Here is an 18129-nt window from a genome sequence, read left to right as displayed (position 1 = left end):
GCACCCCCTCAGTCACTGACCCCCTGACACCGTCTTTCAACGGCTATTTTATCCCCTGAGGCACTTCCGCTTGAACACCGTCTTTCAACGACATTTCCGGTTGAACATCATCTTTTAACGTCTGTATTTGACCTTGAATTCTTGTTTACGATTCACACCGTCTTAAAATGAAAAGTAAAAATTGGATTATAAAAAGACAGTATAAAATGTTATGAAAAATAAGAATTTAAATCTTGGAAAAAGACAGAATTATTTCTTATTCCTTTGACTTTTTCGTACAAGTTTTGGTTTGTTGAATTCTTTGTCCCATTCCGCTTGTATATTAGGTGGAACATCAAAATCACCATTCGGTTTTACCAAAGAATCGTCCTGACAAGAAACCCAGTCCCAAACTTTCTTTTTAACGGGATGATTTTGATTAAGTTTTACCGGACATTTTAATCTCTCATACCCAGTCACTTTGTCTCGCGCAAATCTTTGAGGACAGGACACCACTCTATACCTATTTTTACCGTTTCCTTCTCTTACGGCACCAAAGAGATGTTCCTTTAATCCTTTCAAAACATTGAAGGTACCATTGCAATAATCGCATTGGAATACAATTGGATGTTTTTTAACTTCTTCAATAGCAGCTGCTTCCGCCTCCTCATAACACTCTGCATCTTCGACCACCTCTTCTTTTGTGAGTTGTGGGTATTGGTCTAGATCACCCATATCATGCATTGATTCCGTTGTGCAAAACATTTTTCCCCATTCGAATTTGATCAATGCGTTACCAGTATTACTAACCCAAACACCAAGTATTTTTTCACTTTCCATAAAGATTTAGTGCAACCTACTCTACAAAATACTGGACCTTTTGGTGTAGACTCTAAAGGGAAATACATCTATCAAAAACCAGTTTTGCAAGTTTAAAAGAAACTTACTTTGAAATTGAAGAAGTCCGAGATGTCGGATTCTTCCAGTTGAAGTCGAAGGTGTTGATTCATTGTCTATTGCAGATTGCTTATTACTGCGTCCACCATCCTGTTCATCCTCCTGTCCACCTCCTGGTCATTCATTTCCTGGTCATTTTCCTCATTAGTCATTCGTTCATCAATTTGGAGTTGATTAGAAGTTGTTGATGAGGCTGGTGATGCTGCCACTTCATTTTCACCTCCTGGGTAAACACAATAATCCGATGGTTAAAAACAATAATCCATTGATAAAATATACACAAAAATTACCTGTTAACATAAGCACAAAAAATAGAGTAACTAAGAAGTTCATTTTGCTCGATTTAAGATGACAAAACTAATCACAAATTTGACTTATTAAACTTGTCAGAACGATGTCTATGTCTATACAAACAGCTGATTTATCGTTGCTGTGCAACTATGTGTACATGCGCAGTAAATTTTTTTGCGCGGTCAATTTAAAGTGATAAGCTTTTCATAAATAGGTAAAATTATGTTGCTTTTTCAACATAAATAGGCAAAATTATCTAATTTTTCAAACATCAATCTAGTAAAATCATGTTGCTTTTCTGTTGTCATTTCTCGCTTGAGTGATTCAATGTTTCAATTTCATAAATAGCCTAAAGGCTTCCTGCAATGATTTGCGATGACCAAACGTTATGCATGAGCAATTTCCGTTGTTAATTTCTGAGCAAATAAATACCACGGAGAAATGTAAGAACGATCTCAGTTGTAAATTTGACTGCATACAAATCATTTGATTATTTGTTAAAGTTTAACACTTGAAATTTGTTTCAAATTCTTGGATTCTCTCTGTTTCTGATTTGTTCCAGCGTCTAAAATTTGATCATTTGTGAAAGTTTTCTCATTTATAATCTGTTCTAAAATGGAAAATATTGACAATATCTTTAATAATCTTACGATCCAAGACATGGAAGTTAACAATGTTGAAATGGAACATAATACTGACGCGGAAATGAATGTGAGTATTTCAATTCATTGTTTTCATCTCAATTACTAACTTTTTCTATCTATTCTAGGAGGTAAATGAAAAATTTTCGCATCTGTCTTTCCATGAGCAACGAGAAATAAATCAAATGGTCGAAGAAATGAATAAAATTTCACTCAAAGCTGAGCGACGTAAAGCTCCCAATGTTCTGCGAAATCATCTTCGCTTGCGACTACGAAGCAAAGCATTCATGTACATGGATTCAGTAGTCAAATTGAAAGCAGAAAAGAAGAAACTTAAAAGACTCAAATCTAAAGACGCTAAAATGATTGTTGAACTTATCGATATTCACTTGGGAATTGTCAAGAGAACTATCGATAGATATTACTCAATTGTCCATATTTGATTTGCAAATTTTGATCAATAAAGATTCATTTCATTTTATAAATTTTTGTCTCATTTTCCACTTGAAATTAATACGCGTTCTTCTCTATTTTAGATGGCTTGTGCTTGTTGTGGACAAGCTTATAAGACGTTGGGCGATTTAGCCATTCACAATTGTAACTGTAATTACCCGACTTGTAAAATGTTTGATACTTTTGACGAGCCACCATCAAAAAAAGATTGCTTGAGATGTCCATGTTGTGGCAAGGAAGCTGAGCCATTATCGGAATATTTGATCCATCAATGCACCTGCACAAATAACTGCAAAAGGCTTGAAATCTTTTTTGACAAAGAACCTGTGATTCAGGATGCTCCATGTGTCAAGGCTAAAGCATCAGCACCTAAAATGAAAATGAAATGTGCGAAATGTAAAAAAGCTATGTAAACGAAGCTCGTTATCGAGCACATCAAAGGACATGTTCTAGCCTATCCATCCTTGATTTACCTTCACCATCATTTCAAAGTGACTATAAACTTATTGAGGCTGCATTCCATCGAAAATTCCGCGTATATACTAACGACATGACTGATATGGTGGATATTGATATTGTGAAGCGACATCAAAAATCCCGCATCAAAGACTTACTCAAAATTAATCTTGATGACATCGGACCAATAAAATTCTATACCATTGTTAAAGTTTATTTCCATAAGATGAACATGCTTGAACTAATATCAGCTGACATTCCTTCAACAATGAAACCATTATTACCAGGAGATAATATTAATCATGAACTTGATGAGTGCTTCACTGAAATAAAAGAAATCATCGATCAATATACAGAAAGAGGAAGTGGTTTCACTATAGTTGACATCAGTAAAATTGATGTACTTATTGCTCGTTATCAAACTCATAGAGGTGGATGTCACCGATATAAATTACCCCAAGAACTCCAGGAAAAGAAATTTTTATTGACATTGGATTGTGACACGGATTGTTTTATGTACTGTGTTCTTGCGGCAATATATGTGAAAAAGGATCATAGAGGAAGACATCATCGATATGATCAATATTTGAATAATCATGACTTTACATACTGCCGTGGTGAAGTACCGCTTGATAAAATAAAGAAATTTGAAAAAAACAACACCATTTCTGTAAGTGTTTTCACTTACAATTCAACAGGGAAATTTGTTATTCCCCTTTACGTCACCAAAAATGAAAAACAATTTCATGTGCGACTTTTTTTATTAAATGAACATTACTACCTCATCACTAACTTTGCAAGACTACTCAATAGTCGTAGTAATTATCGGCGATATAATGGTGAGAACTGCTTGCATGGTTGGCATCATAAACATCAATTAGAGAAACATTTATTAGACTGTTCATTGAAAGAACCACAAAAAATCACGATGCCCTGGCCAACAACAAGCAAACCAAGAAGAAACTTTTGTGAAAGATCAAACTTGAAAAAGGAAGTCAAACATCCAATCATCATTTATTGTGATTTTGAATGTTTAAGTGTTCCAACGAATGATCCCCTCAAACCCTTCAATCATGTACCATGCAGTTATGGATATGTTGTCATTGATTGGAATCGAAAGATCATTGACAAAAAATTCGAGCATGGTGAAAATATAGTTGAAAAATTCTATCAAAACCTGAAACAATCCATAATTGAATCATTGGATTATTTGAAGGCTTCAATAAAGCTTCTGAGAATGACTGCTCAAGATGAACTCAACTTTCAAATGTCAACAATATGTTGGATTTGTGAAAAACCTCTGGGCGATGATAAAGTGAGAGATCATGACCACCTAAGTGGTAAATTCCGTGGAGCAGCACATAATAATTGTAATGTGAATTATTCAATACCACAAAGAATTCCAATATTTTTTCATAATCTTAAAAATTACGACGGTCATCTTTTAATTGATGCAATTAAAAATGAGACATTCCCAAGTGAAATGAAAATAATTCCCTCATCAATGGAACGATACATTGGATGGTGCGTTGAAAATCTTGCTTTTCTTGATTCTTTCGCATTCTTACCAGGCAGTCTGGACACATTAAGTTCTAATCTGACTGACCAGGAAAAAGAAGAATTTCTTCGTCAAGAATGGCCGACAGAAAACTTGATCGACTTAATGGGAAAAGCAATGATACCATATGAGTATTTAACAAGTTTGGATAAATTCAAAGACCAAACTTTACCTCCAATGACTGACTTTTATTCATTATTGAATGAGACAAATATTACAAGAGACATGTATGACCGTCTTCAACGAATTTGGAATCAATTCAAGTGTAAAAATCTCGGTGAATTGATTGAAATTTATTTAAAACTGGATGTTATAATGCTTGCTGCTGTTTATGAGAACTTTAGACAAACAAGCATTGAAGATTTCGACATTGATCCTCCAAATTATATGTCATGCCCTGGTCTCGCCAATGCTGCTGCTTTGAAAATGACTAAGGAATCAGTTGAATTATTCCTTGAGATTGACATGTTTTTAATGATTGAGGGTAACATACGAGGTGGATTCACAACTGTTGCAAAACGAAATGCAATTGCAAAGAATTCATCAACTGGTTATGAAGGCAATGACCAAACATGGCTCATGTACTTTGACGTGAAAACTTATATGGAAATGCTATGATGGATATGTTACCAGTTGGAAATTTTAAATAGGTCAACTTTTCAAATGAAAAAAGATTATTTGAGCATATTATGAACATTCCAGATGATTCAGATACTGGATATATTCTTGAAATTGATCTTGAATATCCAAAGGAGCTTCACGATTCTCATAATGATTTACCCCTTGCGCCTCATAGAATGAAAATAACACGTGACATGCCTAGTCCATATGCTGAAAAATTATGCAATGAACTTGAAAAACAAGGATTAAAACCAGTGGCAACAAGTAAACTTGTTTCAACGTTCTTAACCAGAGAAAGATATACTGTTCATTATCGAAATTTGAAATTTTATATTGAACATGGACTAAATGTTAAAAGAATTCATCGTGTTATTTCCTTCAGACAAAAATCCTGGCTGAAACCTTACATCGAGTTTTGTACAAGAAAAAGACAACAAGCTAAAACACCATTTGTTTCTTCATTATATAAATTATTTGTAAACAGCATTTATGGAAAATTGATGGAGGATAAAAGGAAGCATATTGAAGTCAAACTTGCAAGAAATGAAAGAGTGGCCGTTAACAGGATTGCCAATCCTCTTGCTAGCAGGTTCAAGATTCTTGATTGTTGAAGTTAACTGGTAACAATGAACAGTATTGTTGTGTATTCACAATTAGTTGAAACATTCGTTATGTTCATCCTCAATCAATATCCTTAATTTACTTAATTTCATTGATACATTTGTAAGTCTTTTGGGTGGTTTATGTATACGTTAATATAATCGCTAAGATATACGTTAATATAATAACGTATGTAACTGAGTTAATATCGTCCGTGATAAGGTATACGTTAATATAATGCGTTAATTTAATAACGTATGCTTAAGAAATAGACACTTTAGACTTTAATATTGAAGAACACTTTTTTATTGATCTTGTTACCTTCATATTCATTCATTAATTGACTATCTCTTTATGTTCCTTAATTATCCTTTTCTTCTAACAATTGAAACATCTTTAGATGGCCAACAATTAATGTTAACTCTCATTAAACTTTAAAGGATTATATTTGATAAATAGTCATAAACAAAGCTAGCCTTTTACACCCTTACACCTTTGGTTTTTCATTCATCGTATGAATGCAAACTTGAAACTGGGTAAATGTGTTGAGAATGAACCATTTTCAAATCTTCTCCGATTTTAACAAGATAAATATTGTTAGCAAGTTTGCTATGAATTTGGAATGGGCCAAGATAACGTGGATCTAATTTTCCTAGTGCAATATTTGCAAGATTTTTCACGTAAACCCGGTCACTTTCATTGAATGTCATTGCTTTATGTTTTTCATCAAAAAGCTTCTTATTATACTGATGTGCTTTTTCACTCAGTTCATAAGCTACTTTTCTAGCTTCATCTAATGGTGGCCAACCTACTGAATCGAATGCAGGATCTGGCAGCTCACCATTCATCAAATAATTGGGTGTAAATCCAACTGATTCATGTATTGAATTGTTGTAGTCGTTTGTAGCTCTGAGAAGGTATCTAACCCATGAATATTTGTAGTCATTTTCAATCATACTACATCGTATTTTGTCTGTAATGCTTGAATTGAGTCTCTCTATCATACCATTTGAATGCGGTGATGATTTTGGAATATGAAATACTTCAATGCTGTTATCGATGAGGAAACGGTAAAATAGTTTTGACGTCATCGCTTTGTATTGATCGCACAGTATTATTTCAATTTTCCCTTGTCTCATTACTGTCCTAATTAAATTGATAATATCTATTGCCTTCTGATTTTTGGATGCATTCGTCCAACAGTAGCGAGTGAAATGGTCGATTGCAACATTGATCAACTTCTTCTTTGACTTATAACCGTCGAAACCTCCAATTGCATCAATTGATATGATGTGCAATGGATGTTTAGCTGGACCGAAATGACCCAGTTGACAGTTCGATCTCTCTCTTCTAGTTTTACCAAGATTACAAATAACACAATTTCTGACATAATCTATGATATTGTTAGTCATGTTTCTCCATGTATACAAGTAACTTATCAATGTTATCATTTTTCTCGAACCCAAATGACCGAAATCATGGTGAACCTTATTCATCAAATAAAAACGTAGGTCTTCCGGAATCACTAAACGTATTTTCCCATTAGCGCTTCTCTTAATTACCATATCATTTTCTTTCGATAATGATTTATCAATGCTTAAATCGATATTTTTTTGGGATTTACTTAATATTTCTGTTGAAATAAAATTGATTAATGGTATGTCCGAGTCTCTTTCAAATTCCAGAACTGGCTGTCTCGATAAAAAGTCAGCTTCTTCATTATCAATACCAGGTCGATAAATGATGTCAAATTCATATTGTGATAAGAAGAAAGCCCACGAAAACAATCGAGATCCAGTCTGTTTGAATTTCGTGATGGATTTTAGAGCTACATGATCGGTAATAATGGTGAATCGATTTCCATATAAATAATGATGCCAAAATTTTATGGACTCTATTACTGCTAAACATTCTAAATGTGTTGCAGGATATCGACTTTGATAATCAGTCAATTTCTTACTGAAATACCCAACCGGATGTAGCTTATTATCATCACCAATTTGTTTTAAAACAGCTCCAATTCCTTTCTTCGACCCATCAGTCTGTAAAATACACTTCTTATTGCAATCATAGATGTTCAATATTGGTTTGCCAGTTAACAACATTTTAATTTGCTCAAAAGCTTTCTGACAATTTCCATTCCAAAGGAATTTAATGTTCTTTTTCAATAACTCATGAAGTGGTGCTAAAATCATGGCAATATTTTTGATGAATTTGTGGTAATAATTTACTTTACCTAGAAATTGCCTAAGTTGCGTCAAATTTTGTGGTGGAGTTAAACTCGTGATTGATTCAATATTTGAATATAATGGAGATATTTTTGATTCGCCAATCAAGTGTCCCAAATAAGTTATTTTACTCTTGGCAAATTCACATTTTGAAATATTCAACTTAATATTCTCCTTATCTAGCATATTGAATAGAGATTTCAAATGTTCAAAATGTTGAAGTTCAGTTTTTGAATAGATAATAACGTCATCGATATAATTATGACAGAAAGTTGTTAAGTTGTATTTTTCTAATAACAGGCGAATTGTTCTTTGAAAAATAGCTGGGCAATTTTTATGACCAAATGGCATTCGCAGCCATTCAAAATGGCCATTCTGTGTTACAAAAGCTGTTTTGTAAATATCACATTCTTTTACTTTGATATGCCAAAAACCGGATCTCATATCACAAATGCTGAAGAAATTCATTCCCGTTAACTCATCAATTATATCATCGATTCTGGGCACCGGATATCTATCTGTTATTGTGACCTCATTTAGTTTCCGATAGTCGATGCAAAATCGCGATCTAATTGTTTCACCTTTTCTGTTGACAAGAGTAACTGGTGATGCATATGGCGATGTAGATATACGTATAAAACCATGTTTCAATAATTCGTTAATTTCTTCATCAATTTTTAGCTGTTCAACTTTCGCACATCGGTATGGCCTAAGATTAATTGGTACATTTGAATTCAAGTCAATACTACAGTTGTATTGAGCAATCAATCCAACATTGAATTTATCATCCGAAAATATATGTTGATATTCACTTAATAGATTGGAGAGTTGTTCATTACCCTGATCAACTTTCACTTTTAAGTCAATATAATAACTGTTCGTAAGTGCTTTTGACTCAGGTTTTGGTTTTGACTTTTCAGGTTCTACTGATTCTCCAAACCATTGACTTATCTTATAGTCACTAGAGCACCTTAAGTTAAATTGCCAAATAAGATCAAGTCCAAGTAAAAGCTCAATCGTCTTTTCATTTGTAACATAAATGTTCACTTTCTTCTCAATTTTTCCTATCTTCAACGAAGCATTTGTTAGACCTGATAAATAACCTTTGCCAGACAAGGTAGTGAATAGAATTTTATTTTTACTGTCATTCGAAGCTTGAATTATAAGTTTGTTGTTGACAATGGAAATCATGGATCCCGGATCATAGATAATATTCACTGGCAATCCATTTAATTTCCCTGGCAAAATTATATGAGAAGATCTATCAGGTCTGCTTCTTAGTTTAAATTAATTTCATCTTTTTCTTCATCAATTTTATCAGTTACATAATTGACCGCAGGTACATGTTTCTTCAATGGGCAATCCCAACTCCAATGTAACTGATTACCTTTTCCTTGCTTTTCACAGTTGAAACAAGCTCCCATTTTCTTGTTTTTAGTTACCTTCGATTCAGACTTGATAATCGGTTTTTGCTTTGAATCTTTATCAATATGTTTCGATGCCATTCTGTTCAGATTTATTTCTGCTTTTATGGCCATTGAATAAAATGAATCAAAGGTTACTGGTTGGTGAGAAACAAAGCACATTTTCATCTGATCATCCAGACTATCAATCATCATAATAACGGCTTGTTTTTCAGTAAAACCAGCTAATAAAGCCAACCTTCGTTTTTCATTGAAAAACTGATCAAAACCTTTCGATTTTTCATATTTAGTGTGCAAAAATTTTGTTACTGGATCATCAGTTTTCACACCAAATCTTTGAATCATTCTTGTTTTAAAATCAGTCCAATTACTCTGTTCAATCAAGTCAAGGTAGAAGTTTATAGCTTCCCCTTCTAAGTATTCGGAAACCATTTCATATTTTTTCTCATCGTTCCAACCATGTTTACGTCCGAATATGTCGATAAGCTTGAACCAATTTTCAATGGTTATTTCATCCTTTCCATTTCCTTTGAATATTTGTATCTTCGGTTTGGTTCGAGGAACATAAATACACGAACTGAGCTCACTTTGCTCACTAGATGAAACATATTCATCATCAGAGCTGTTTGAGGACATTTTAGATCCTGTCGACTTGTAAGTCTTTTGGGTGGTTTATGTATACGTTAATATATACGCTAAGATATACGTTAATATAATAACGTATGTAACTGAGTTAATATCGTCCGTGATAAGGTATACGTTAATATAATGCGTTAATTTAATAACGTATGCTTAAGAAATAGACACTTTAGACTTTAATATTGAAGAACACTTTTTTATTGATCTTGTTACCTTCATATTCATTCATTAATTGACTATCTCTTTATGTTCCTTAATTATTCTTTTCTTCTAACAATTGAAACATCTTTAGATGGCCAACAATTAATGTTAACTCTCATTAAACTTTAAAGGATTATATTTGATAAATAGTCATAAACAAAGCTAGCCTTTTACACATTATTAAAGTTAGTTCGATTAATCCATTCAAGTGTTCAAGATTGAAACCAATACAGTCTAAACAAATTATTTAACAGGTTATGGGCTCATCATGCTTTGTTAACTGTGTTTAAAGGTATTATTATTTTGGTCTTATTGAACTATTCAAACCATGGAAGATTCAAAATCGATATCAATTGATAAGTTGAACCAGGATAATTGGGTTAACTGGAAATTCAAGATCAAGTTGATCTGTGAAGATTTAGATTTATGGAATATTCTTACTGGTGAAGAAAAGGGCGATAAATTGAATGGTCGTCAATTAGCAGCTTTTGAAAAGAAACAAAAGAAATTGATGAGATTGATCGCACTCAATGTTGAGGATCAATTTTTGACTCTCATCAGAGATGCTAAGGATCCAAGAGATGCCTGGCTTTGTTTGTGTGACAATTTTGAAAAGATTTGTCTTGCTAATCAATTCAATTTAAGGAAACAATTATTGAACATTAAATATACATCGGGCGACATGGTTAAACATATTAATAATTTGATTGATTTGAAGCAAAAATTGGAGGCTATTAACCAAACAGTTAGTGATAGCGATATGGTTATTGCTTTACTTCAGAGTTTGCCAAGCACATATGAAACTCTGATTGTATCTCTTGAATCAAAATTTGGTTCTTCAAAAATTGACTTCAATTTCGTTAAAGGACGAGTTCTCGAGGAGTTTAACCGAAAGCTTAATCTCGATGTAGCTAACAGTGAAAGTCAGATTGCTTTGATGACTAATAAATTGAGTATCAACAATATTAAGAAGCAAACTAAACCTGGCTACGTTAATAAATCAAAACAAAAGCGCTTTGGAAAGTGTAATTATTGTAAACAGAAAGGTCATTGGGCTAGAGAGTGTAGAAAGAAACAGTTAGATGAAGGAAAAGAAAAGGAACAATCTGATTCCTCTAATGTTTCAGCACTCATGGTAAATATTGGTCTTAATAATGTTGGTCATTGGTACATCGATTCTGGAGCTTCATGTCATATGGTTAATGATCTCAAATGGTTTACAGATTTTATGTATATTGAGAATGTACCAATTTCATTGGCAGATAATAGTAAAATTGATGCTATTGGTAAAGGTACAGTTACATTGCAGACAGAAACTAAGGATGGCATTAACATTATTAAACTGGCTAATACTTATTATATTCCTAAATTGGGTAAAAACTTATTGTCAATGTCAGTTGCAAGTCAAAATGGAGGTAAATTTGTCATCGAAGGTGAATATTGTTCAATCAAAAATGGTAAAAATCAATTATTAATCGAAGCAAAATTGACCAATGGGTTGTATCAGGTTAACAATATAGTCAACTTTATTGTTGAATGTAATGTTGCTAATGCACCGAAAGTTGATGAAACAGTTTTACGGCATCGAAGGTTGGGTCATTGTAATATTCGTACGGTTGAGAGGTTGGTAAAAGAAAGCAAACTTAAGCTTTCAAACGATGTTAACCATGATATTGTCAAAGCGTGTGAGTCATGTCTTTATGGTAAACAAACAAGACAACCATTCAAAGAGTCAACCTCAAAATCATCTGACTGTCTTGATTTGATTCATAGTGACATTTGTGGTCCTATGCCAGTTGAGTCAATTGGTGGAAATAAGTATTTCCAAACGTTTATTGACGATTACAGTAAGAAGACTTTTGTTTATTTGATGAAAACACGAGATCAATCACCCAATATAATAATCAGGTTCATGAAAAAGGTTGAAAATATTAAGATTAAAAAGGTCAAAATATTGTGTACTGATGGAGCAAAGGAATTTATTTCTAAACAAGTTGAAGATTATTTGTCAGTAAATGGTATTCAACACCACAACTTTCTGTTCGCTATTCACCTCAGCAAAATGGAGTGGCTGAGAGAATGAATAGAACGATAATGGAAACTGTTCGTTGTATGTTACATGATGCTAATATGACCGATGAATTTTGGGGTGAAGCTGTTGATACAGCAGTTTATTTAATCAATCGTAGACCGAATGTAAGCATTAACTTCAAAATACCTGAGGAAATTTGGTCCGGTAAACCTATTGATTTTAGTAAAATAAAGATCTTTGGTTGTTATTGTTACGTTCATGTTCCGAAAGAACTTAGAAATAAGTTAGAGTCAAAAACACGAAAATGTATTTTTCTTGGTTATCCTGAAAATCAAAAGGCTTTTAAGGTTTGGGATGAAGCTGATGGAAAGTTGATTATAACTAGAGATGTAGTTTTCAATGATGATATAGTTGATAATTACTCTGATTCAGTTAATTTGTCCGCCCATCAATATACCCATATTAAACCACCATCATCATTGCTTGAGCTTGATAACAGGAAAGACAAAAATATTTGGTTGAAAGCGGCTCAGCAAGAAATGGATTCATTGCTTGCAAACGAAACATGGGAATTAGTTGACCGTCATGATGGAATGAATGTAATTGATTGTCGTTGGGTATTTATATACAAGTTAAATAGTGATGGTTCAATCAATCGAGCTAAGGCAAGATTGGTTGCTAAAGGTTTCAAGCAAATTCCTTTTGTTGATTATGATGAGACTTTTCGCCATTTAGTAAGCTAACATCTATTCGCGCTGTTCTTTGTATTGCAATGGTCAAACAAATGATTATAATACAAATGGACGTAAAAACTGCTTTTCTCAATGGAGAGTTGAATGAAACTGTGTATATGAAACAACCAGAGGGTTTCATTGTCGATGAAGGTAAAGTCTGTAAATTGAAGAAAAGCATTTACGGATTGAAACAAGCAGCATTGGTTTGGTTCAAAGAAATTGATAAAACTTTGAAACAAATTGGGTTCAAAAACTTGAATAATGACACTTGTATATTTACAAGGAAACGAAAGTCTGATGAAACATTCATTATTCTTTATGTTGATGATTTACTTGCAATTGGTTCAGATGAGAAGTGTTTGATTGAATTGAAGAATCAACTTATTCGAAGATCCGATATGACAATTATCAATGATATTGAACAATTCCTTGGAATCAACATGAAATGGGATAAAGAAAAAAGCATTATGTATTTATATCAAGAACGATACATCAATGAACTTCTTGATAAATTTCAAATGAGCAATTGTAAGCCTAGCAAAACTCCATATGATGGCAGCATAATAGTTGGTAAGACTGAATCACAACAATCTGAAATGTTTATTACTCGTTATCAAAGTGCTATTGGTTCTTTGAATTATTTGGTAACATGTACGAGGCCTGATCTTGCTATTATTGTCAGTATTTTGTCTCAATTTAACTCAAAACCCGATGATCATCATTGGTCAGCAGTAAAAAGGGTATTTCGTTACCTAAAGTCAACATCAAAATTGGGTATCAAATTAGGTGACAATAAAGGTCTATTTAATCTTGTGAATTTTGCTGATGCTGATTGGGGTGGGAATAAATTTGATAGAAAATCATTTACAGGTTATTTGTTCAAACTAAATGATAACCCTATTTCTTGGAGCAGTAAAAAACAAGCAACTGTAGCTTTGTCAACGACAGAAGCCGAGTACATGTCACTTACCGCAGCGACAAAAGAAGCTATTTGGTTGATGAGGATGCTCAATGAATTGGGTGTCAATATCAGTATCGTTGAACTATTTGGTGATAACCAGGGTGCATTGAAATTGGCTAAAAATCCTATTCATCACTCAAGAACTAAACATATTGATATTCAGTATCATTTCATCAGAGAAGCAGTGGAAAACAAACTAATAGATCTTGCTTATATTCCTTCAAATGATAATTTAGCTGACCTTTTAACTAAACCACTGCATGGACCAAGATTCATAAAACTATCGAATGAAATTCTGACGTCAGTTGATTGAAATCAATTGTGAATCCACAACAAGGGTGGCTGTTGAAGTTAACTGGTAACAATGAACAGTATTGTTGTGTATTCACAATTAGTTGAAACATTCGTTATGTTCATCCTCAATCAATATCCTTAATTTACTTAATTTCATTGATACATTATTAAAGTTAGTTCGATTAATCCATTCAAGTGTTCAAGATTGAAACCAATACAGTCTAAACAAATTATTTAACATTGATGAAGAAAAAATGCTAATTCAATCAAAACCAGAACGTGTTATAATGGATAAACCAATTATTAATGGTTTTACTGTACTGGAACTTTCAAAACTTCATGTTTACAAGCTTTATTATGGCCGATTTAAAAAATTTTACAATGACAATGTTCAACTCGTCTATTCTGATACTGACTCATTTTTATTGGAAATAAAAACAAACAACATTATTGAGGATATGAAGCAATTTTCTGACATTATGGACTTTGGTGACTTACCTCAAAATCATCCTCTTTATTCATCATTAAATAAAAAAAAGATTGGATGTTTAAAAGATGAAATGGCGGGAAAAGTGATCAAGGAAGTATTTGCTATCAAGCCGAAATTATATTGCATTAAATCGGATAATGGAGAAAAAAACGTGCTAAAGGAGTTCAGAGACATGTTGTTAAAAACAAAATCAATTTTAATGATTATAAAAACTGTTTATACAATGAATGTATACATAAAGAGGTAACCAAAATATTTGGCTCTGATAAACATAAAATATCTATGTATTCGAATGAAAAAATTCCCATTTCTCCATTTGAAGATAAACGTTATCTCTTGGATGATAAAATCAATTCTTATGCTTATGGACATTATAAAATTAATCAATAAAATTTTTTATTAATTGTAATAATTTGCGTTCATTTTTTAAAGTTTTACATTTTTCAAAAAGATTATAAAATTTGTTTGGACTTTTAGCTAATAGTACAAATATTATACAAAAATAACCACATGATGATGAATAGTCATCTTGATATTTATTCTTTGAGTAAGTATATCCTCTCGGTGCAAATCTTTCAATGAAAGTTAATATATTTCCGTCGGGCGCTCTTCCATAAGAATCGAAATAATTTGCAGTCCCAAAAATATCAAAATTTATAGCAACCCAATGTGATCCTTCTTTATAACTTGGATCTAGATTTATTATGTATGATTGAGGCTTCTTCAAAACAAAGGTAATTGATCTATCGCGTAAACACCTCCAAAGTGTTTAACATTACGAAGAATTTTTTTTATATCAAGTGTGGTCAACATTAGTAATCGAGTGTAACGATTCGATCTTTATCAATTGTAATCAGATTATCGAATTGACCGAAAACAATGATCTTATATGAACTTGTTGTTTCTGATGCGAATCGTAGCTCTAATCTAACAGCTCCTCTTTTAATTAATGATAAAGATCCTGTTTCACCTCCTAATCCGCCTCCTAAATCAAATACGAAAAGAGTTTTTGATGCTTTGTAGGTTTCAAAATCTAAATCAAGTTGTGGGATTCCTTCATCTTGTCCCAAACATCTGAATAAATTTACATATTCACGCATACAATAATCAGGAAATTTCGGTTGGTATGGTATTGAAGGATATCAGTTTCCGTCAACATTTAAAGAAATCTGTGTTATATTTCCATGTTCAAACCAAAAGGGATCTTTATAATTATTACCCGCAAAAGTTGCTTCATCAACAAGTCCAATGATTACTCTTCTTGGTAAAATCCCTGAAAAAATGTTTTCAATATTGACAGTTGACATGCCTTTATTCAGAGAAAAGCTTTTAACAACATTTCTGACAATAAAATATTTTGCAGGAGACTCTTTAAGTGCTGTTATTATCCCCGTTTGTGTATCTGCAAATAGTTTCACACGCTTAATATGTAATGCTAAGCGAGTTAGTTTTATTTTATATTCATCTTGAGTTATGTGTATCAATGAAAATTTCTCTCTGCTTCTTGTAAATCTGAATAATAAAGGAGTACCATTCAACAGTAATTTGTCTTGTTGACACATTGGAAGATGTAATCTGAAATATAAATCAATTTTATTTTTAAGATGAACTGAAGAATCATAACGTCCAGCATCAGCTTTTGTTGGATGACGGAACAATTAATCTTCAATGAAAGATTGATAATGGTACATATTTGTAGCTTGTGATGTACTAACAGTCCCAATAAAAAAATCAACTTGATCAAATAAAGCATTAGCAAAGTTTTGCACGCCTTTAATAACACTAGTTGTAACTTTTGCTCCGTCCTTATCGAGAATCTCGAGATTTATATGGACCATTGATTGGGATAAATCAGTAAAGTCTTCAGATGCAAGTACATCAATGGTGTGAACTTTTGCCCTTTCTAAAGACGCTGAAGGTCTATACTCTACTTCATAAGTAGAATCAATAGCCACTTGGGTAGGTGGCACAGTGAATAATGATAATTCACTTTTACTTGAAGGTAAAGATGCTGGATGTAAATATTCCATTTTTAATCGAAAATCTCTTTCTTTTTTCTTTTAACTGATTTTTTTGTTCTTCTTATACAACCGTTTCGTTTAACTCCAGTTCCACTTTGATTTAGCATAACATTTGCTTTATCAATTGATTGTTTTGCTAGATTACGTAGACTTTCTTTTCCTCTTTCTTTCAATGTTTGTTTCAAGTTTTTATTTTCCAGTAAATCTTGACCAACATTGACTCCTGTTCTTACTGCTTGTTTTCCAAGAAACTTCAAAACAGGTATAGCAAATCTTTTAAATAGACTTCCAAATCCATATCCTCTCTGGTAAGGAGAACCTCTGAATATTTCAATATCAGAGAATCCTTGTCCAGCTTGAGATACCTAATATGATTTGAAATCTGAATGTCTTGGACAATATATTTTACGTTGCATTTTTGTTTCTTCTTTTTTTCTTTCCGATTAAATACATCTTATACAAAGCGTTTCAAATGTAAACCAATTGCAACCCTTCCTGAAGCGAATTTGATTGGATTTCCTGTTTCATCTGTCAAAATGAAATTAACATCCTTAATTTGGTTTGTCCTCACGGGATAATAAAAAGGCTTTACAAATCTTTCATGAACAATTTCATGTCTTTGACCTCTTCTTAGAGGTAAAATTCTTAATACTCTTGTTAATTTATCACCAACAAAATGTGGAGCAACAATATCTGAATAAACAAACATTAAACTTGATCTTGCATTTAAATCGGCCGGCCTGGACGCAGTTAGTTATTATTAGTTAGGATTAGTTATTAAGTTTTCAGAAGGATCATCAATGAAACCAAGAGCTCTAATAAAATCAGCATCTTTAAATTTAGGAATCAGCTTCATGTTTCCAATCCACCCTCTTATAATTGATATTATTCCTTTTGAATATTCTAATCTTGGTGGTTTATCAGTAGTTGATTCATTTGTTGTATTTTCAGCTTGAAGACCGAGTTCTAATTTCAATTTGTTAATCTCTCTTGTGAATTCTTCTTTTGTTACATTTAAGTTGGTTTCAGAATCACTTAGTGCTTTTTTAACTTTTTTCAATTCATCCATTAAACTGTTTACTTCAATTTGTTTATCTCTCAATTTCTGATCCTTTCCTCTGATATCATTTTCTAACGCATCAATTTTCGATTTCATTTCATCCAAATCAGCAACTTTAATGTTACAATCATTCAGATTTTTTTGCGTTTCTTTAATTCTTCGTTCAAGTCCTTCTTTTTCAGTTTTTAATGAATCGTATTTTGTTTGTATTTCTTTTAAATGAGAAATTTCTTGATTTTTATCATTAACATTTTTTTCAGCGTCTCTCAATTTTCCATCAAGTTTAACTTTTTCATTTGAAAGTTCATTAAATTTTCTTTGTAAGGCATCAAATTCCTTTTTTTTGTGTGTCAGCATTCGAACCAGCCGTTGTGAGACGATCTATTTGCCTTGTCCTTTGCTATGTTTCTATACTACTGTCATGATAAGAAAAAAGTTACCTCGACTTCCTCCGACGGAAAAATTAAGTATGATTAGTGATACTCAAAG

At 32.5% G+C, this 18129-nt stretch overlaps 1 protein-coding gene across 1 annotated transcript; it reads right to left on the bottom strand.

Moving 5' to 3' along the window:
• Positions 1–169: 169 nt before the first annotated feature.
• LOC107370551 (uncharacterized) lies at positions 170–1181 on the bottom strand. The gene is made up of 2 exons (XM_015938530.3): positions 927–1181; positions 170–871 (listed from the first exon to the last, which is right to left on the bottom strand). The coding sequence occupies exon 2, from the start codon at positions 817–819 to the stop codon at positions 250–252; it is 570 nt and encodes a 189-aa protein (XP_015794016.2). The 5' UTR covers positions 820–871; positions 927–1181; the 3' UTR covers positions 170–249.
• Between the last annotated feature and the right edge of the window lie 16948 nt (positions 1182–18129).

Source organism: Tetranychus urticae, chromosome 2 (genome assembly GCF_039701765.1).
Source record: "Tetranychus urticae isolate SD_2017Ah chromosome 2, NJAU_TeUrti_SD_1.0, whole genome shotgun sequence".
Lineage (NCBI taxonomy): Eukaryota > Metazoa > Arthropoda > Arachnida > Trombidiformes > Tetranychidae > Tetranychus > Tetranychus urticae.
The sequence above is the reverse complement of the archived record's forward strand: the minus strand, read 5'-3'. Positions and strand labels throughout refer to the sequence as shown.

Bases quoted from the DNA above. Each gene is read 5' to 3' on its own strand.
- LOC107370551 (XM_015938530.3), bottom strand. From the start codon at position 819: ATGGAAAGTGAAAAAATACTTGGTGTTTGGGTTAGTAATACTGGTAAC.